At 36.1% G+C, this 22,720-nt stretch overlaps 1 protein-coding gene across 10 annotated transcripts in view; it reads left to right on the forward strand.

The window, feature by feature from the left end:
- AKT3 (AKT serine/threonine kinase 3) overlaps positions 1-22,720 on the forward strand; it is a 146,170-nt gene that overhangs the window by 78,187 nt on the left and 45,263 nt on the right. For all 10 annotated transcript variants that reach the window (XR_014953834.1, XM_085575547.1, XM_021550423.4 and 7 more), the window contains 4 exons: positions 1,534-1,659; positions 13,428-13,539; positions 14,958-15,102; positions 21,656-21,787. Coding sequence is in view for 9 of the 10 variants with exons in the window: in XM_085575547.1 (XP_085431673.1) it covers positions 1,534-1,659; positions 13,428-13,539; positions 14,958-15,102; positions 21,656-21,787 (515 nt within the window). In the remaining variant the exon portion in view is untranslated. The remainder of the gene's footprint in view (positions 1-1,533; positions 1,660-13,427; positions 13,540-14,957; positions 15,103-21,655; positions 21,788-22,720) is intronic.

Raw genomic sequence — 22,720 nt, forward strand, 5'->3', positions numbered from 1 at the left:
GTCAAATTAAGTCATGCTTGGACTTTTTCAATTCTTTCTACCTCTGAAAAAATGTATAGCAAAGTCGAGCATGTACCCTGCTATCTAGAAGCAGGACTAAATAAGAAGAGTTTTGCTACATAAGCCAGCCTGAATAGCCCAGTGTTACTTGTTCTTTTCTTTCCTCCATCCTGTATTCCATACTCAATTTCTCTGCTTAAATACAGGAAATTGGACATGTTAGTGGCTGCAGTTGGATTTGTTAAGCCATGGGTATTGTCAAAATCCTTACAAGCTGTGCTCAAGTTCATCAAAGCCATATCAGCAATTCCCATGTTGAACTTCAGTGACAATTAGTTGATTGCTGTGATGGAAAAGTGAAGGTGCAATTAATGAATTTTTAGATTACTCTTTAATGAAGTGACCTCCATATGACATGGATATAAACTTCTTCCTGACTTTTGAACGGCCTAAAAGCTTTGTAGCTATGGCTAACAAGGTGCTGAGGTGGTAAAGGGGACTGCCAGGCTGGGGCTCAGCCCAGGAGCAGTGCAGGCCCTGGGATGGTTCGTTCTGAGCATCTGACAAATGGTGAGAAGTCCTAGGTTACTTGTTGGAAATTCCACTTTTTTTCTGAAAATGTTCACATATATAATGATGAAAGTGACTTTAAATAAAGCTTTAGTAATAGTCATTATTTACTCTGCAGAATTTATAGAAATCAAAGATGAGGGAAGTTGGGCAAATCTAAACTAACCTGTACTGAACTGAGTAACTGCATTCTAAAAATGAAGTTGTTGCTGAATCCTGGTGTGGCATTGTAAAGTATAATAGCATTGAGGAAATTTTTCACCCTTAAGAGCAAATAAGTGGCATTAATTAAGGGGTTGTGTATTCAATATGTTTCTAGTCCTAAATTCCTCATAGATTCAGAATGCAGAATCTTTTGCTCAGGCTGGGGTAGGAGAAATGTGACTTGGTAGGTTTGTTGGTGGACTTACCTCTTAGAAGGTAGTTGGCTTCTGCTCTTTCCTTTTATTTTCAGTTATATTTTTAAAGTATATTTTGTGTAGGTTTTCCATTACTCTGAATTTCCTTGTATTTGCTTAGTATATATTTTGAGAAAATGAATGATTTTTGGTTTGGCTCAGCAGGGTAAGTGTTCTACCTTGTAGGAGTTTAGATCTCATTTGGTTATCAAAAGTCAAGCTGTAGAGTTTGGTTTTCTTTCCTGAAAAAAAAAATTAATTACTTATAATGTAAACATGCAGGATATTTGAAAAGTATAGTGTGATAAAATTCAGAATTATACAACATTAGTATGCAACTTGTAGCTTCTTATTCCAGAGGCATTGTTGTACAGTCCAGGCTTACCATTGCAATTCAATTTTCCCTTCTTTTGGACAGAGTTAAGGCTTTCTCTGTAAAATTAAAACATCTGAAAAGATTTTGATATAATTAATATTTGATGCCGATAATATGATATGTTTGTTAATATTCAAGTTTGGATTTTTTTCTACAGTGTTAATAAACTTTTTTTTTCTTCTCATATAGGAGAATATATAAAAAACTGGCGGCCAAGATACTTCCTGCTGAAGACAGATGGCTCTTTCATAGGCTATAAGGAGAAGCCCCAAGATGTGGATCTGCCATATCCACTCAACAACTTTTCAGTGGCAAGTATGTATTTCCAGTATTTATTATTCTCTCAGCATATCGACAGATTATCTGCTACATATTGCTTTGTGTATAATTCAGAATTTATTGGTAATACTGCAAGTTTAGTGCCATGTGCCATACTAATGCACCACTAATCTTACATTCAGCTCTATAGGATGTATTTACAGCAGCATGGAAAAACCATGCATTGCTTTTTGAATGTTTTTGAGATATCTAAGTTCTCATTTTATGTGTGTGTCTGAAGTGTCTCTGAATAACAATGATATTTGACAAATGATTGCTGTAAGAAGAAAATTCCTGGAAAGTTTACCTTTATGTAGATTGCTGACCTCTTCTCTGAGTATCTCTGAATTCACTTGAAAACTCAAATTAATTAGAAAATTATCTAGACTTTCAAATGACATGCTAAGTTATTTTTCTCTAGGATAATCAGGTAATCAGCTCTCCAGCCTGGTTAATGAGTAATTTCAAGCAATCAGACAATTTGCATATATTAGCAAAGCCACAAAGTGTGTATCTGTTGGATAAAGTGAAGATTGCGTGTTTTCCAAGAATGTTTCTAAAAGACAAATTTGTAGGGTTTTTGATCTCTCAGAGTGAGATTGGTGAGTGTTTCTGAACAGAAATGGAAGTGGTTGAGAGGAAAATTAAGGGGGTAAAAAATCTCTCAGTTGCAAATATCACAGCTAGAAACTTTCAGAGGAGCAGTAGAGAATTTACCCAATTTCTTTCAAAATTGTATTAAGTGTACTGCAATACAAAAAGTGGCAGTGTTTAGTTTTATGGAGGGATAATAGGAGCCACCGCAGAAGTATTGTATTTAAAGAAAGGGTTCCCTTCATCTTCACTGCTGAAGATGGAGCAAATGCTACTGAGACTGAATTTTCCTATTTTCTTGATAAAATTGTACTTGAGACTGACTCAGCCTTTGTGTATACAAAGTAATTTGTGTATTTTATTTGGTAAGAATATAATCTTGTGCTTCAAGCCCATGTCTCATCTCACAGCTAGAAGAGAAAAACTTTGCATATTCTGATTGCAATAGAAAATTATATTGATTATGCAAACCATCTAATAGTATTAGAGGCTCTTTTTGCCTTGTTGGTATTCAGCATAAAAGCAGTGATACCTTTAGGTTGTTCATATGAGTAGAAATTGACTAAATCATAGGCCATTATTAATTCCTTAGTTATTGCTCTGCATATTCTAACTACTCTTTTTTAGCAAGTGGTATTTTTCTAGATAGTTTTCCCTGGTTTGCAACAGAACAACAGGGCTTTTTTGTCCTGCTTTACCTGCTTTTAATTTTCTTTACCTGCTTGTAATTTTCTTCATTACATAGTCTGTCTTCCTTTGCTGCAGCAACTAGAAGGGTGATCCAAATGGTAGTTCTGCTAAGCAAAGAAATACATAATTAGCAATTATTGTAACATAATTACCAGTGTGTTGGTACTAGTTTTAGTTGGGGCTTTTTTTGGTTCCCAGAGGTTCTGTTATGTAATTCTGATATTAGAAAGGAATGTTGTCCCTGAACTTTGCCTTGATGGAAATGGAAAGATTTCACATTGTTTTCCAAAATGACACCATCACCACCCACACCACCCCCCCTCACAAAAAAAAAAAAAAATCCTTTCTGCAGCTAGCAAGTCTCATAGGTCTGATTCTTAGGCTGTGTAAGCTAAAGGAACAAGCATGCGATATTAATTGAAAAAATCCAGTTTTGATAAGCATGATTTTTTCTATTTTTCTGACAGGAAAAGGCATTATTTTATTAGAAATGTTTTCTGATCAGTGCAAGAATAGGGAGATGTTACGCTCATCAAAAGAATCTCATGAAATTAAGTGGAGTGCCTGTGTAGAATTCACAGGATGAAAAGCAAACCAGTATGGTATTATGCTCTAAATTACAAGGGACTGTAAGTTTTTTATCATCTATTTTATTTGTCTGAAGATGAGATCATCAGTAGGGCAAATAAACAAACAAAATTGCTGTATGAATGGATCACATCTCATGGGAAGTACCTGATAAATGTCAAGAACTGGTCTCATGGCCTCTGATCCAAGCGTTCCTGAGCTGCTGCAGTAGGTTTGTGGCCACAAGCAGCACAACATATTTTTCCTGTAATAGTGAAGTACGTTTTTCATAAATTACTAGCCAGGCAGATGGAGTGTGAGATCACTGTTAATACCATCTTGATTAGGTTGGCAGGGACTTAAAGATATGTCTTTACAGTCCTATCTTCATGTAATCTTGTAGCTATCTGTAAAGTGAGAGTGTGGTCTCAGTCTACTTTTTGCTCTCCAAATGATAGACATCTTTGGCTCTTGCTTGCAATTTGTTATTTAAACAGAAAAGGCCAAGCCTATGGTATTATTTTTGTAGTACTGTTGGAGTTAAACATGGGAATTTTTGCACAGTTCTACTTTGTATGATACTTGCTGTGTAGTTTAAAACTTTCATAAGCAGCTCTGTCAAGCTAGTTACTTCCATCATGCAGATCCTTTCCCACCAGTGTCCCCTGCCTTCCACTCCTGTGACATCAGCTTTACATTGCAAAAGTAAAGCTCTTTCCCAGGCATAGTATCATTTCCCGTAGTGTGGCACTTGATTTTTTCCAAGATGACTTTAAAGTTCCACACCTAAGCATTTCTCTTTCTTTGGAGTTTTGTCATCTGTGAACTCCATTAGGAATGAGGAGAAAGCTGGAGAGAATGAAGTTATTTTAATGACTGCTGAAAGTGCTTTCAGTGATAAATATGTCTTTGTTAATAGAGCCTTTCTCATTGAGGAATGGTTTGTCATAGAATGGAGTGTTCAGAGGCCTTTTCCTTGGGAAGAAGTGTGGGGGGAAGGCATTTGGAAGTGTGTGTATAAACAGATAGACTCTTTACTTGGAGAGGGAGAGACTGAGGCAGCACACGTGCTTCAGTTCATTGCCAGACACCCAAAATGCAGGGGAACCATGTGGACCTGAAATGGAGATGAGGGATCTCCCTTCCTTGGAGCACTGAAGATGAAACACAGTTGAGTAAAGGGTATGACAGAGTGGGGCTGGGTGGAGCTGAGCCCTGGGGAAGGACAGGCTGGTCTTAGGTGGACTTCACCTGCCTGTGACCACTACTCTCCCAACTGTGGGTGCACAGGGAAGGCAGCTGTGGGCACCCTGCACTGCATCTTGGAACTGCTGTAAGGCTGCAGGGTGAACAAGTCAGCCAGATTTGGTGACACTGAATGGTGTGTAGGAATCACTGGTTCCTCTCCTATGCAGCCAGCTTATTTTATACCTAACAAAACCACCTTCTTTTAAATGGGAGTTGTGAGAGCTGTGTATTTGAAGTAGGCTGTTAGTCCCTTAATGCTCATGCCTTGACACTGAGACTCACAAAAAGCTCTGCCGTGGTATCTTACCATGCACTTGAAGATAAATGAAGGCGGTGTAATTACATGGGTGGGAAATTAATTGTGAAAACTTAAAACCGGGTGATGCTGGTTTTCAGGGGTAAATTCAGAGGTGTGAGCTTACTGGAATTGTCTGGTTCAAAATCAGTTCAGCTCTTTTCAGGTAGACAGGAGCAGTTGCAAGTAATCAAACTGCTGTAGCTTGCACAGATACTCTTGATTGACTAAGTCATGGTAACTGAGTGGGTGTGCATTCCTAGCCCACTTCAACTGCAAAATAAAATATGTTAATTTAAATTGCTTTTGCTTAGGCATTTATGCAGTCAGAACCAGTTTAAAAATAATTTTGGATTCAGTTGGTATGACTTCTCTGTACAGGCAAAGGCCTGATAAAAATTGTCTTGTCTTTTAAAATGCCATTATGCTTCTTTGAGAACAAAACTAATACTCTGGATAACAGGATGTATTTCCTCAGTGCCCTCCCACCCCCTTGAAAAAATCCAACATGGCCTTGTAATGCTGTTTTCAACTGGCCCACTGCTGTGTAAGTGGAATAAACGCTGCTTTATGTAAACCACTTTGGTCTTTGATTGTCATCATTATTTGGGAAAGCAGAGTGGGGAAGAATTCTACTTCAGTTCTACTTCAGGAAGATTTGTGACTTCAGTGATTTAAAAAAACCCGAACTTCTCATATGCACAGTGAGTGTGTAGGTGATCACACAGCACATTTGGGATGAAGTGTCTCTAAGAATTGGCCCTTTGCCTTCATTTTGATCTTTACGTGGGGAATAATTGGGAAGAGCTGTATCCCTTCACAGTATCCTTTGAACCTTGGCCAAAAATGATGTCACCTGGAACTTTTTTCCTATCTTGAAAGATAATGCTTTCTAAGCACTCTGGTAAGCTACCCTTTTCATTGTTTTTAAAAAGAAAAAGCAATTTATTATTATATTATTACTATGAGAAGGTAGCCTTTTATAAAATTAAATTTTTTTAGAAATTTTCTCTGCAGAAGTGATTATCAAGAACCATGGCTATTCTCAATGGAGGATCTGTGCTACTTTTCCCTAGTCTTAACTTTTCAGTGGGCCAGAGACAAGATTTTATTATTTTTAGGATTTAAAAATCTTCAAAACAGGAAAATAGAAAGGTTTAGGGGGAATAATGTTAGGACTTAAAGAACCCAGAAGACATTTTTTAAAGAAATGGGTAGGGAAATATCTATGTCTGTTATAAGTGAGATTAATTTATATATCAAAACACTTCAGCATTAGGCACGACCTTGTGTGCAACTCCAGAAATAACTTTTCAATGAGATTGAAGTCCATTTTTAAAAATTCGTTACAATACTGGATTACATGAACCCAGACTTAAGATATAACTGTACTTATAATTACAGTGTGAGTTTGATTCCAAAGTTATAGTAGTAGAATTGAATAAGTAATGTTCATTCAACACTGAATGTTGAATACCTGTGGAGAGAAAAAGTTAATGTATGTATTATGTACTGCATTTGCAAATATAGGAAATATTTCCATCTATGTTGGATGGAGAAATGTCTGGGAGGCTTTAAAATTGCTTTATGAATGCTTTCTAGGTGGTATAGTTGGTATCCTGTCCTTTTAACTTGGAAGTTTGTAGCCAGGCCTGAAAGTTTTTATGCCAGTGTGATATACCCAGCTGCTTAAATAAAACTGGGGTGTTTACATGAAAGACAGAGAAGGATGTATAACTTTACTTCTTCCATTAAAACAAAGTAAAGCCCAGGAAAAACCCATGCAGAAATCTTCTATTTCCATTCTCCCTCTTTGCATGAAGGGGCAAATGACAAGCTAGTTGTAATGGCATGAAGACATAGATGCTACTTTGGTATTTTTTGAAGTATTGGAAATAAAAGACTTTGCAGCATGATAAACTGCACAAAGTTTGATCTTTTACATCTTCAAGGAATATAATTAAGGGTTCTTTTTGTCATATTTGTTGTTGTATTATCAAAGCACATATAAGTACATGTCATGAGCCAAGCCCCACAGAAGTGGGATTTTTACCCATATAGAACAAAAAGCCAGTCCCTGCTCCAAAATACTAAAATTCCAAATATAAAACAAGTGACAGCAGATGGATGCAAACAGATGGGGGACTATGAGAAAACTATGAGACAGTATTAGCCTGTAGTACAGGCAGTGGTCTCAGCACATCAACAATTAATCCATTGTCAAGGTTCGATTTTTACTCTCATCTCCCTGCTTTTCTTCCTCCCTACTTCCCTCCTTCCTGTTTTTAAAGGTATAGCGAAGGAAAGTTTTAATGAGGATTTTAAAGAGAACTAGCTTGGCAAACAGAGAGAAATTGGAAATGCTTTAGAGAACTGATGGTGAAATTGTAACAGTAAAGGAATGGGTGGCATTTTGGTACTGAATAAAAATGATAACAAGGATGAAAGGCTGTGGGGACAGACAATGTTGAAAAGCTACCTGTATCTGCTGTGATAGAGCTGGGTAAGAAATGGGAAATACCAAAAAAAAGAGTGATACAGTCAAGGGAACAATGGACAAAAACAATCTATTATGAACTGTTTTGGGAATAGCGTTTTTAGGGTAAACCTGTATTTGTTCAGATCGAAGAAGAGATATTAAATTGTTCACATAAATCTCTGTGTGACCAAATTTAAGTTTAGGGTGATACTCCCCCTAGACAAGATGTAGTAAGAAGTAACAAAGCCTATTGGAGATCCTCAGAGAAGCAGATTTCCCTTAGGGAGTGGGTAAACAAGTGGGAGAGTCAAAAGGGGACCAAGATAAGGGTGTGTGTATGGGTACACACTTATGTTTGTTCCTATATGTAAAATTCATAGATTTTCATGTGTGTATGAGCAAAAATCTGTGTATCTGTCTCCGTGTTATGAAAATGGTCTATTAGTTCTGCTAGTTGTCTACTATTTGTCTAACAAAAAAGGTCATCAGAGAAGCGTGGATTTGGAGTGCAGAGTAGCAACAACAGAAAAAGGTATTTGTAAGGAGTGTGTTCATTAAATTTTGATATGAGAAAGAAAAATTAGATTAGCAATTAAATAAGCAAAGGTTGGGACAAATTTGTTTATCTTGTAAAGGAAAGACCAATAGAAAAATAAGAAATCAAAATTAAATTATTATGCAAATAGATACATACTTAGAGAGATATAGATCTGTGTAAAGACAGCACTCTCCCTATATGTTAAAAAGTGCAAACATTATAAATAATGGAAGCAGCGGCATGATACTATTTTTATAATATAATTTGATAATCACGGGAAGTTATCCTCTGTGCTAAAACTCAGGCTGTATTGTCTGTATTAGAAATAATTTCTCAGATATGGAACCTTCTGTTCATTTTTTAGTACAACTTTTTATGGCTGCTAGAATGTTTAGTATTCTTGTCTCGCCATATCAACACATTCTGCTGAAGTTGAAACCTTTCATATATGAAATAATAAAATGGTATTAGTGTTCTATTTTTTTAAATGCTGAATGACTGCATTTAGGAAAAGAATGCTGGTGATTATACAGTTAAAGTTATAGAATTCAAACTTTAAACTTTTTAATAAAATCTGAACAGATGATCTGTGCCTTTTTTTTTTTTTTGGAACTGGCAGGTTTCAGGCCCTCTAATTGGCTTCCCAGCTTTGCAGAGTAATTACAGCTTCAAGCAAACTTTGTCATCTGTGGTTCAGAATGGTGTAAAGTAAACAGAACGTTTTGAAATACAGTTTGTAGTTAGAGTTGCTCAGGAGAGTTTAACTAGCATAACTACTTAATTTAGACAGTAGCAATTATTTGAAAAAGTCTAGCATTTTAGAATTGTCAGGTTGGTTGTTGATATGAAGACAAAAGATAACCTCTGGTATGTACCTGACTTTGTTTTGTTTTTTAAAAGGATAATTTCAATAACTGAGAAACATCCATTGCATTTCTTTTTAGCATTTTAATTTTTTTTTTCATTTTCGGTATACATCCAAAAATGGCCAAAGGAGTGCTATGCACTTGTTAGAACAGAGTTGTCATTCTCTGTTACTTTTTTTGTATTTTGCTGCTTTGAACAAGTGTTCTCCCCAAGGTATTTCCTCTCCTCTAATATTAAAGGAAAAGTTCTCATGACCAATGTTTCATCCCAGAAAGACAGAAAGCTTTAGGAGAAAAATGTATAATTCCAAGATGTAGATGGCTAGCATACAAGAACACAAAGTTGAGTCTGTCTGTTTACTGGCTTACTCATCTTTTTGAATGATAATTTAGACTTCCAACTGTTTTGAGTTGAGATTCAGTCCTTTAATTACATATGTTTATGTATAGTAGCACACTTGAAGACATTATGGTAGAATGTTCTCTATTCTTGGTAATGACCCAACTATCACTCGAGCATTTGGAGCCAGCTCTCAGTAGCCAGCTTCACTCTTTCTTCTATGCTTTTGTAGTTTCCAAACTATTCATTCAGTCTTAAACTACTATGGTTTTTCCACTAATTAGTAGAAAAATATTTTGGTAATTAGCAGTAACTGTGTATTACAGCACTTATTCATCTTAATAGATTTTTTTTCCAAAAGTAGTACGTGAAAGATATTCACAGACAAGGTTTTTTTTACGTTGCAGTTGGGGCAGGAATAATGTTCATCCCATACATTTGTGTACAGCAGCACATGAAACATGTGGGACTACTAAATATCAGCAGACTGAAGTTATTTTTATCTACTTGAGAAGAATGGGTAGTACACCTCTTTTGGGCATACACTGGTCCTCCACTTCTTTCTGAAACCCTTTTTGCTTCATAAGGAGTGGATATGAATGGATTCAATTTTAACCTTCTACGAGGAAATCAAATCTTTATCCACTTGTAACAGAATATTACCAAAGCTAATTAAGTTTTGCTAAATTTTATTTTCCAATAATTTCCTCCAGTGATAGTGAAATGGCATTTTTGGGGGTTGTTTGTCTGTAGGTTTTTTGTTTTCAGTATAATTTTAAATTCTTAAGGTTTTTTAGTATCTGTAATGAAAACTCAGAATATTTTTATTTTGTTAATAGTGTTTTAATATTATTTATATTGTTAATAAATACTTTGTTCTTGTTAATAAAGTGTATAATCGCTTTAATGGTTGACTGAAAAATGTAATATATGTAGTATATTAGATACAGATTTACTTAAAGTACATACCAATGTATATATTTATTTTACTTTTATATATTATTTATATTATATATATCTATTATATAATATATATTATATACGATACACTATATATATACACTATTTTATATAATATTTTATACGTATATAGGTGAAGACCATATTATATGGTCATAAGCAGATGTAATTCTATTAATTCCATTTCTTTAATATGTGAATTGGAAAAGTTAAATAATGCAATTTAAATGTATTCATATTTGTATGTATTGGCAAAGAGAAAATAAATGGTGGAATTCAAAATCTTCAGTTCCTTCACAGGCATTGGAGAATATGTGGTTTATGATTGGTACAGAATTTTCTGCAGGTTTGTCTCTGTACCTTTTTTCCTTCAGTCTGTCCTAACACAGTCAGCTCATATTTGTCCCTGGCAACTTTTGTCACCTTCCTTCCTCTAAATTAGGTACTCTAGTTTGGCTATATTCTAGCTATTCCCATGCTTTTCTTTCTCACATAGGTTCAGTATTTTCCTGTCCTATTACCACTTTCTGCCATTTATTCCCTAGCCTTTTGTTCATAACAACTCTCCTGTAAATAACTTGCTGTATGCCATATTTCTACATTGGATTTTGCCTCATTGAGGTACTTCCTTTTTCATACTGTGTGAAGAAGAGGGTAAGGCAAAACCACGACAATGTATAAGTGAAATGCTTTCAATTTAGCATGTGGAGAGGCAGTAGATAGCTGTAGCCTCTGGATTATACTCAGTGCCTAGACTTTCAGTGATTTTATGCTTTAGTAATTGTTGCTGTTATTTTTTACCTTCCTCCTACTGCACTCTTATCCCTCCCACATGTAGTGTGGCCAGATGCCTTACATTTTCACAGGAATACTAAAAGGATATCAAAGGTCTTGATTTGCCAAGTTTAAAGTCTCTTCTCCAAAAAGCAGCATTTTCCAGCAGTGTTCAGCTTTAGGCAGACACCCAATAAAGAAAATTTCAGCCTACATGATTGAAATGTGATAGGATTAAAGATGAGAGGATGGTTTTGTCAGGAGCAAGATGAGATAATCTTAGAGCAGACAATGCTTCCAGTCTCTTCTGCTAGAAAGGTAGCCCCACATGTTCCTTGGAACTTCAGCTGAGGAAGTTAAAAAAAAGCCTGTTAACCCTCCCTTCACTATCACCATGACCACAGCTGGACTTCAACCATACCCCTGAAGATGAGGATTTCTTTGATCTCATGAGTAATTGCACTGAGCTACAACCCTGGTTAGGTACCCCAAGCAGCTCTACTTCATCATGCTTCTGTCTGCCTTATTTCTCTTCCAGCTTTTGTGTTAAACTCCCTCTTACTGTGTCCATCCTGCTGTAGATCTTTCTTCTACATGTTGAGGATGGTTCTCCTTCCATCCAAGACCTAGCAGTGTGTGTGTAAGCATTGAAGGTGAAGTACTGTTTCTCTTTTTTTAATTAAATGTTAAATGGAATGTCATCTCCGTTCCTGACAGTGAGCAGTCTGACTTCAGTAATAATTTATAGATGGATGGTGAATATATGTTTGTTCATCAAGGAATACGCATGTGCATAGGACAATATTCACTCCTCTTTTGTTTCTCATACATGTGTCTGTCAGGCTTCTGAGGTGTTCTGCTAAGCTGAAGAAAAAAATACTATTGATAGACATATCCACTTTCACATTTCTTTGTTTTTTTCAAATGAAAAAATTGCAATAGATGATAGTTGAGGTTTCAGGATCCTGAATTTGTCAAGAGAAAATATGTCAAGCCAAAATAATTTATTTCTGTGAAAGGAAAGCATGCCTTGTTAAGTGGTACATATCATATGATTTCTGCAAAGCATTGACATTAATTGGAATAAAGAATAGTAAGCTACATAAGTAAAAGGTGTGGGTCAACTGGTAAGTGGTAGCTATATCAAAAAGAAGTTAGAGCAGATTGTAGGTGAACAGGAATTCATTTACCATATAATTATTGATTGATTTGTGAAACTGATGAATCATTTTAGATCACATGCACATATTTGATCTGTATCAGCTTTGAACAAGTGATAATATTCCACACATGAGATGTGATGGTTTGTGTCTACATTGTGGTAGCTGCAGGAAAGCATGTAACACTTTTGACAGAGTAACCTTAGCTTCTCAAAAATGTTTAAATGTATTTGCATGAATAAGGAATTTTAGTTTGTCAGAGTTTTGCAGCTGTAATGTTTGGTGCCTGAATTGCCAGCATTGTGGTCTTGCCACAGACGAGTAATAGGTGGTCTGTAATATGTCTGGAGTTGTGGAATAAGGAAGATGTCAAATCTGAAAGTGCAGCTGGTGAAGGACACATTGATTGAACTGACATAAGGAAGACTGAAGAGAGATAAAGCAGTGTTCAAATGTCTAAAAGGCACAGCGCTGGAAAGATGAAGTAAATTAATCAAAAGGACAAGAAACAGTATGCTGAAATTATAGGAACAGTTGCATTAAATACTAGGAAAAATCTTACAGCAATAAAAATAGTTCATTTCTTGGATAGAACAATTTGCTTACAGGGGTTTTGAAATTGGTACTTTTTGGGGATTTTGAAATACTTACAAGAAATAGCATAGGTAGATCTGATTCTGCCCTAGGGCACAAAGAGAATTAGATGATTTCCTGGGGTAGCCCCACTGATGGCATGTGTGGGATTGTTCTATATTTAATAATCAGACTAATTTAAACGTCTGAATTTTCTTAGACTCTTCTATAATAAACCTTACCCTGAAATTACAGTACTATCAGTATTTGTGACATGGTTACCATTGAAGGGAATATGTCATATTCCTCCTGCTGGGTGCAGATGGAAAAATATGCCAGTGGCTACTGCTGTTTCCTTGACATGCTATAGCAATCCAGGATGTAATACTCTTCTTAGCCTCATACCACAGACCAAGTTAACAAATGGAGATTGCACTTTTTATATGGACAATGATACAAGTTCTGTTGATTCCTCTGACTGCTTTCTTCACCTGATTTATTGTTACCTATTACCTTCTGTTCAAACCTGTGGTTGTATTGCTGTTCTGTATTTCTTTGTGTGCTGGATAGATCCTGAATGCAGATACATGAGCTGAATGAATTTCATCTAAGTGATTTTGTTTGCTTTTCACCCATTAACTGGCAATGTATAAAAAAAGGCAATGTCATGTATTTGTCTAGAATGTCAGCTAATGAAAACAGAGCGACCAAAGCCGAACACATTCATTATCAGATGTCTTCAGTGGACCACTGTCATAGAGAGGACGTTCCATGTAGACACTCCAGAGGAACGGTGAGGGTTTTATTCTTGTTTTCCTTTTCACAATCCTTGTGCAGAAGCCTCAGCAGACTCTCTGCTGCGCCTGCACAGCAACCAGCACTTGGAACTGTGACATTCTGAGCAGTTAGTTAAAGATTTTTAAGTCAGCTTCTGTAAAATACTATCTGAGCTCATAATTAGAGTAAGAATTGCCTATGAGTAGGTGGGATGAGTGTGTTCAAATAAGCCAAAACTATGTCATGATATGTCTCTGAAGTGTTAAATTTTGAACATCCAAAGCCTGGATTGAAATATTTCCAGCCTTGCTGTCTTACTCCTCCTAATGTGTTCCTTTCTTTTGGCACAGAAAGCAGCATGCTTATTATAATTTATTTTATGTTGGCTTATTAGTTTTTCTTGTTTCAGTAAACATTCACAAATGCTTAAGAATCAACTTTTTTAATGCACCAAAACGTTTTTTAATGCATGTAGGAGATATGGGATAACTCATTCAAATTTCCCATACTCTGTCTATGATTAGATGCACTGAATTTTCCCACTGTGGACATCTGTTCTTTTGAGACCAGTATGATGATCTGGCTATCATTTTTGTATCAATAAATAAGCAACAATTTTGCTTTTTCTGTTCTGTTGAGTTAGAGGTTTTTTTTAATTCTACCTTGTGTCTCCACCCTGTCTTTTTTCTATGCAGTGTAGTAGCTCACACTGCATTCAGTAATAAATACCACAAAATATCCCATATCCCTTACTGGCTGAGCAAGAGGCAGCAGGTAGCGTGCTTGGTGTGTGGCTATGAGCTGTTCAAGGGCTGTCTGGTGTGTCTGTGCTGCTCTGCTAGCCCTGCTTGTCCCTCCACAGGAACCATCACCTGGGCCTGCCCCTCAGTGCAGCCATAGGTTTTTAGGATGCTTGTAGGAATATAGTTATCTTTGAGTGTCTTTTTTGAGGGAAATTTGCAGAAAAGCCTGTAAGTTGAGTTTGTCTGTAAGTCCTCCTGTAAGAGGAGACAGACTTGAACATATGATGTGATTTAATAAACCATTTTCTGTGAAAATGTCTTGAAGCAAGGGGGAATACCAAAAAGTCTCTTAAAAGAGTAATTTATTATTATGAAGTACTATTGCATAAGAGATGACATGCTCTCAGGTATATTATACATGGAACAAATGTTTTCAAGTTCCCACTAGTGATATACTTACAGAATCAGAAGCTGCTAATTCTTGAAGTTAGCCATTTAGTGATCCTTTCTGGTCAACTTCACCCCCTTTAAGAAAATGCAGGATTTGGAAGGAAGTTGGAGTGATTGATTAGTATGAGTCTTCTGCTGTGTAACATAAGGATTGAACTTTGAAGCAATGTAGCATGTGAAAAACTGTATGAACAATATGTTTTATGAGTTTCTAATAGAGGTCTTGGCTTGTTCATGATAGGGAAGAATGGACAGAAGCAATCCAGGCTGTAGCAGACAGACTTCAGAGGCAAGAAGAGGAGAGGATGAACTGCAGTCCAACTTCTCAGATAGACAATATAGGAGAAGAAGAGATGGATGCTTCAACAACCCATCATAAAAGAAAGGTAATGACCTTAAAAAATAACTTTTGAGAATGGTCTAGTTGCATAAAGCAATATGCAGGGAAGAGTATTTCAGCATAAATTTCTATGTATTATAAGATCAAAGTACTTATTTATTTTAATAAAGCTGAATTTCTCTAGTTTTGTTTATTGGTTAAACTGATATGGCACTTCTGAAAAACAAAGTTCAACCATTCAGGCACATGCTAACATTCTTCTTATTCTTTGACTATTGTTTCATCCTTTTGTTTGTTTGCTATTTTAGAAGTATGGTAATAAAATACTTTCTTTAGACAACTACTTTTGCCCTTTTTCTCATGCAAATAATATCCAGTACAAATTAAGAAATTTGCATGAGAAAGGCTAGCAGGATCTGGCTTTTAATGACCTTGGTTTTTGATAACTTGGGAAATAACTTTGCTTTAGTTTTCAATGAAGTAAGAGAAAACAGCAAACAGCATTTTGTTTTTCTGCGGTCCTTTACAGCTTTTGGTGTAAATAGGAACATGTACATTGCTAGCTATAACATACTTGTGATTGCATCTCCAGTGTCAACAGGTTAAACACACAACCAAGAGCATGTTTTAAAGATCTGATGCCACTCAAAGTTTGCTTATGTGCCTCCATTTTGTCCTGTATGGACTACTCAAAGTCATGTCTCTCATTTGCTATACAGAGTTGACATGACTCAAAAAAAATCACTGAAATTGCGTGAAAAAATAATAACCAGTTTACATAGGACTGACTTTAGTTTTTTTTAGCTAGAAGTGAAACTTGTAGTAAACTAAGTATAAGTCTGCTGACAGAGCAAAACAGTCTTATGGCTCACAGAACTGAATGCCTTTGAGTGATGAACAATACAAGAAATGGTGAACACTTCTCTGTTTACTAATAGAGCATGTTTTGTTTTTGTACTAGATGAAGCAAGAGCCATAGAAAAGTCAGGGCTGAGAGCTATGCCCTTCAGAATATAAAAAGATGTTATAGGTAACTTTAATTCTATCATGTCCTAATTTTTAAGAACTTGAGTTTGCAGTCTAAACAGAGTTATTTTCTGCAGTTTCATTGTATGCAAATTTCTAACCTTTGTCTGCTATAGAAAAAGGTAAAATCAATTATAGAGAGATATAACAATACTCTGAATATATATTGTCAGGCTGACTTTAAACCTTTTGCCTGATGGCTTAGATATTTAATGACTGTACTTCAGGGTAAAATATAAATGACAGTAAGACAGAGGCAGTGTTTAAGATGTGTCAGCCTTGTGAGAGGCAGTGTGATTATATGGAAGGGATTTGGGTCTGCTCTGTTAAAGATCTGAGCACTGTTCCAAGCCTGTGTATCCTCTTAGTGGAGTACAAAACCACTGCATAACAACACTCATTTTCCAGGTGTCAATATTAATGCTGTCTGATCCAAGTAGTTTATCTGGAATGTGCTCTCCTTGTTCACAGTGCAGTTTCCCATACAACAAAAGGGGTTGTGGGAACAGGGGTAGGAGGATCAGTTTTGTTTCTGTCTTGCCACTTGTGCTTTAAGAAATGCTGAAATAATATGGTGGGACAGTGTATGGGCAGCGCTACAGAATATTTAATGGCTTTGGCAATGAGCCAAAAGCAAACTGCAAAACAAAGCTGAAATGAAGAATGTTGATATTCAACATCTAATAGAGCAAAATAACAGAACTAGGGAAAAAAGATAAAAAAAAGGTAATAAAGTGAAAAAAAGAAAAAAAAAAGAATCAATAGAGCTAGAACTCAAGAATCCCACAGCAGATTTATATCTGTTGGAAGACATTAATGAAAGATGTTCAGAAGTTTTTGGAATAAAAGATATGAAGTGACCATTATGACAGGGAATTGCCACTGCTTCATTGACATAGTGAAAAATAGGTCTTTTAAAAACTGTTTCTGTTTTTTAGAAATGTCTCTGAAAAGCTGTTGTTTAAGATTTCATAGTTGTTCATGTAATCAGAACCATTTCAGTTACAATGACTTCATGCATTTTTATTGATTTTTTCTTTATTTTTTTTGTACTGGATGTCTTTCCTTTCAGGTATTTTTACACAATGTGTCCTTTTTGACAAAAGCTTGTTTTGTCACCTGATTTTATATCTAAGCCTAGTGAATTTTGCTTGTGCATGCACCAGATGGTATACATATGAGAAGAAGAGCATAATCAGATTAAGAGACAAGACAGAGAGGAGTTAGGCCTGTTCTTCTCTGAAAAGGTAGTGAAAAGAAAACAGCCTTTAGGATGTGAAACTTGATTTGAATAAACATGACAGCTATGTCCCTGCTTAGATTAGCTGGAAAAACCAGAAGCACCTCTTTTCCCCAATTTTTTAAAATGGTGTCAACATGCAATTCAAGTTTTACACATAGCTAAAATTTGTAATACTCAAAATTCTTAGTAAACTACTTTTATTTCTTGCTATACCATTACTTCTTAGTAGAGTTTTTCTCTGATGAAATCAGATGAAAACTCCACATGGTCTAATAATTGTGCACATCAGGAATTAAAAAAAAAGAGTTAGTTTCTTCGGTAGGAATTTTCATTAGGGTGCATATACCTACATTATGGTGCATTTTTTTGAACAGATCATCCATAGGGAATGCTGTGTTTCGATGGTCAACAGGTATTTCCTTAAGGGAGTAGAAAGGTTTTATAGAAAGCTGAACATCATAATGTTTTTTTGTATTTTTTGGTTTTTTGTATTTTTTTGTTTGTTTGTTTGTTTGTGTTTTTTTTTTTTTTTTTTTTTTTTTTTATTAGTGCAGTCTCCTGTGGCTTCATTGCTTTTTCTTTTTTTACAAATTTGATTTGCAGGATGCAGGATGAACAAAGAACATATTTTTCAGAGGAAGCCTAAAATGAATGTAAAAAAGATTCAAAAATAAAAAGATTCAAAACTTGGAGTACAATAGGAATGAAAAACCAGGGAAAATCATGAAGGAGAAAGAATCCAATCTTACAGGAGCCTCCAAAGTTACCATCTTCCTTCAGGTTTAGGAAGTATTTCCATTTTTCCACCAGTTTTCAGTACACCCCTAGCTATGGCATCTGTGTTTTTATCTCCCTAGGTCTTGTGTTCTTTGGCAGACTTTTTGAGTTACCCTGCACTGCGTATCATCTCTAAGCCTTCTGCTAAGCTTCTAAGGAATGAGAGCATCAGAGACTTTATTCTTAGAACTAACACTACTGCCATAATGTGCTGTTAAGCCATGGCTCAAAATCTTGCTATTACTTTTCTCTTATAAATATACATATATTTTTAACTTGTTTTCACTGAGCTTGCATTGCGATTCATGACTGCTATACTAAGCATTATGTAAGCAAATTTTTGGCAAATCAGTCTTTCAATTTGACTGACCTGCTGCCCTTAGCATCAAATTCTTGTCTGCGATCAGTTGAGCCAAGATCCTCCTTTTATGTATGGGCAAAGGGCAGCTTTTCTGACCTGGTTTTATTCGGACTCTGATGGTTACTCTCTAATTCCAGTGTCTTAGAAAAATCAGAAATGTTGGAGAAGTTACTTCTTGGAGGCTGCTTTATGATGTCATACATTTGTGACTGTTAAAGGGATAGGTTGTTCACAGTCACTCAGTCACAGCTCAGTATTTTTTATCAATAAAGCTGTCAGCCATTGTTTGTGAGGGAGCACAGACTGAAGGATTCTGCCCTCAATTACTCATCTTCTGCTTGAATTGTGTTTTGAACGCATTTTTAATTTTTCATGGGTTTTTGTCAATATTAACTGCTTTTTCTCAAATGCAATTGTTTTCTGCGTGATGGTTGTCACAGAACCATCGAGTAGATAACCTGACTTTCCAAAATGCTGAACTAAAAGTGATCATTGAGAAGTCCTACCTTTAGTTGATTGAAAACGATGAGCCATACAGTGTTGTGATCACAGCTTTACATACTACATTGTGCACTGTGAGTTATCACACATTACAGTAGTTTTTGAAAAAGTTGACTCTTCAAGGATTTGTCTGTAGTAATAAAATTTAACTTTATACTCAGTTGTGTAAAGTGAGTTTCCTTTAGGTAAATCTATACCGAGCCTTTGAAATCTCTATTAACCATATTTGTTGCTGAGATAAATGCAGTTTTGTTCCTCCTGGTGTGAGATGGTTTGGGCAGCAAAGCAAGATCTGTCACTGTAAAATGTTTGGTGAGCATCAAGGTTAGTTTGCTTAGAAGCTACCAATCAACAGTTAGATGGGAAAAAGATTTAATTCCTGTTGATATAGCTAGAAAATTGATATATGGGAAGATCTTCTTTTGAATGGAGTTTTGAAATGAAGTGTTGAAGACCTTTTGCAGCTTTGAAGTTGCAGGTTGAACTCTTAAAAGCTGAGAATTGCAGATAAATGTGATGGACAGAATTTCAGTTCAACCTCTTATGTGAGCACATTGCAAACTGACTCTGAGTGAACAACTGCATAGATTACTTTCAGAGTTTGTCAACAGCAAATTCAGATCCGCAGTAATAGTATAATGCACTTGTGCTTTAAGGAATAAATAATTTCAGAAGGTAATTTTGCCTTTTTTCTCTCGCACAAGCGAATATATTTTGCTGCTGCTATTTGTGATCGCACACCAGGGATATGCCCAATGCCTCTACACCTGGAAAGTGTGTAAAATACGTAGGCAGTGTTAACAGGTATTTCTGGTAGAGATAAGGAAAGTACTAATTCACTTGTGGAAAGTAATAGTAGAAATTTATTCAGAACAGCAGTATTCAACACAACTGCCTAAGGCCACGACTAGTGATAGAAAGAGGTGCTGAGAAGATGAAAGATGATATTTTTTGCTCACAAAAAAGGATTAAGTATATTTAACTTAGCAGTACTGAGACTCAGAGTATAATTACTCTTCAAAAATGTTTTGAGGTGTTCTTTTCACAAAGGACGACATGTCATTGCTACTGTGGGACAGTGCTGTAACAAGAATAGGTGAGTTTCAAAGCAGCTTTCAGAATCTGTAGCTGCTTTTCTCCAGTTGCAAAACTTGATGGTTTTGTGGTGCTTCAACCAAGCCACTAACACAGCACAATGAAAGATGTGCTGTAGAGGCACACAGTGATCATCTAACTAAATTCTGCTGTCAATTTAAGGCAACCCTTGTGCAGTCACTGTGCTCTCAGTATTGTTCTGGTTTTTGTCTACATTCCTCATCTTTGCATCTAATGCATAGACCAATGCTTCTGAACTGGCTGTGAAATTAACTTGTAAAAGTAAGAGGGTTATTGACTCAAACTTTGGGCTCAGGAAAGTGGCTATACTGTTTTGGGATCTGAGATCATCTGATCATATTCTTACAATGTGTGGCATGCCAGTTGAGCTGATAAACCTACTAGACTCGACTTGTCTGTTGGTGGAACCAGCTGGGTGTACTGTGTTTAACCTGCAAAACTAGGGCAGTAGCAGAGTCACAGGAAAGATGAAAACTTGCTGCTTCTTCCTTTTCAGAGCCAGATTAATTAAATACCATATAATTGTAATCTCTACTGAAATTTTAAAAAGTTCTAATGCAAAGGCTGCTGTAAAGTCTTATAAGCACAACATTTCAGTGAGGATCCAGTGTGTTTCAAAAAAGCCATCAGTGCAGTGGTTGGTGTTATACAAATACACCATGTTTGCATGTCCCTGGTAATGCAGGAGTTTATGAAATTTCTTAAATGTGATGCATTCTTGAAATGCTGCTTTAGGCTAAGGCTTTGTCCTGTGTGTGCTTTATAAAAATAAAAGTGTGTGCAATACTTGGCTTTTGAGCATTATATTAATACTACTGAACGATTTATCCTGCTGGTTTAATGGCAGCAGCTAGATGCCTTCTTTGCCTTGGTGAAAAGCAGCAAGAGCAGTGTTGTCTGGGCACTCAGCCCCTCCCCAAACTGAAAGGCAGGGAAGGGAAGCAGAATGGAATTCCCATAACCAAGGGGAAAGGTTCAGTGATCTGATCCATGCTGTAGTGTGTCCAGAGAGGGGTAATGGAGCTGGTGAAGTATCCAGGGCAAAGGTGAAGTGTCCAGAAGCAGCTGAGGGAGCTGGGAATGTTTAGCCTTGAGAAAGAGTCTCAGAGGGAACCTTATTGTTCTCTACAACTGCCTGAAGGGAGGGTGTAGCCAGAGGAGGGGGGATGGCTCTCTTTTCCCAAGTAAGAAGTGATGGAATGGAAGAAAATGGCCTCAAGTTGCTCCAGGAGAGTGGATATTAGGAAAAATGTCTTCACTGAAAGAGTTGTCAAGCATTGAAACAGACTGCCCAGGGAAGTGGCAGAGTCACCATCCCTGTAGCTATTTAGAAGACATGTAGATGTGGCATTTAAGGACCTGGTTTTGTGGCCGACTTGGTAGTATTGGGTTAACAGCAGGACTTGATGATTTTAAAGGTCTTTCTCAACCTAAACAATTCTGTGATTACAAACTTAGTCACAGAATTGGGCCTGTTTTTGTAAACTATTCTTATTTTATTGGTAACAGGGTTTGGTTGTATGTTGGAACTGGATAACCTAGGTCTTGCTAATCCTTGCTCTTTGTTTGTTATAGACAATGAATGATTTTGACTACTTAAAACTACTGGGCAAAGGCACATTTGGCAAAGTTATCCTGGTCCGAGAGAAGGCTAGTGGCAAATACTATGCTATGAAGATTTTGAAAAAAGAAGTAATTATTGCAAAGGTAAGAAAGTTTATATTTTTAGTATTGGGTCATTTTATAGAATGGAATATTCAATATTTAATACATAAGGTATATTGATTTTTGAGGATAACTTAGTTTGATAAAAGTATGTGTGTATCTTCAGAATACAAGAATGCAAAAAAAAAAATCTGTATAACCATTTTGCATGCCTTTTCCCAGTATTTTATAATCTGGAATGTCCTAAATCATCGAGAGAGTTTACTGGGGAGTAAGATAGTGCCATCTGAGTTTATACATCAAAAAGTGCATTCTGGGACATATTGGATATTTCACATTTTTTTCTAAGTCAGTTGCAGGTTTACTCAGTAAACACATTAAATTGAATGGGCCTGTGCTCTGTACCTGCTGTGTTGTATAAGATTGCTATGCATGGGATTAACAATTCAATTTTTTCCATTTTTGAGAAATAGGAAAAGTCTGAAGCTGATGTCTGAAGTTGTGGTTTAAACTGGCATTGTCTAGTCACTTAAACTTGATTAGTGTCACTGGCTCTTGTGCATGGTCATAATATCACTCAAGCTTAAATTTAGATCGTCTACTCTGAGTTTTGTTTCTAGCAATTCTTGAATCCCATTTCCATAGAAGTTGAAAGCAAGAAACCTACATACATTTATCAACATGAGACACAATTAAAAATAATCCCATTATTAAATGTGGGTGTTTCAAGGGGCATGGGTCTGAGTGATCTTTTTGAATGCCTGAGGTTGACAGTATCAGTATCCATAAAAATTGAATGTGAGTGGGTAAATACTATTTTACATAGATTAAATATTAAAATATCCTTCACATTTGCATGGTTTTCCTATTGACCTATGAAAACAGGGCTTACAAGGGTCTTGCAGTCTATGTTCATTGTCTGTCACTCACTTTCTGATAGCTTTAGAATGTGTAGAATAGTTGCAATTAAATTTG

Source organism: Lonchura striata, chromosome 3, assembly GCF_050655825.1.
Source record: "Lonchura striata isolate lonStrDom1 chromosome 3, ASM5065582v1, whole genome shotgun sequence".
Lineage (NCBI taxonomy): Eukaryota > Metazoa > Chordata > Aves > Passeriformes > Estrildidae > Lonchura > Lonchura striata.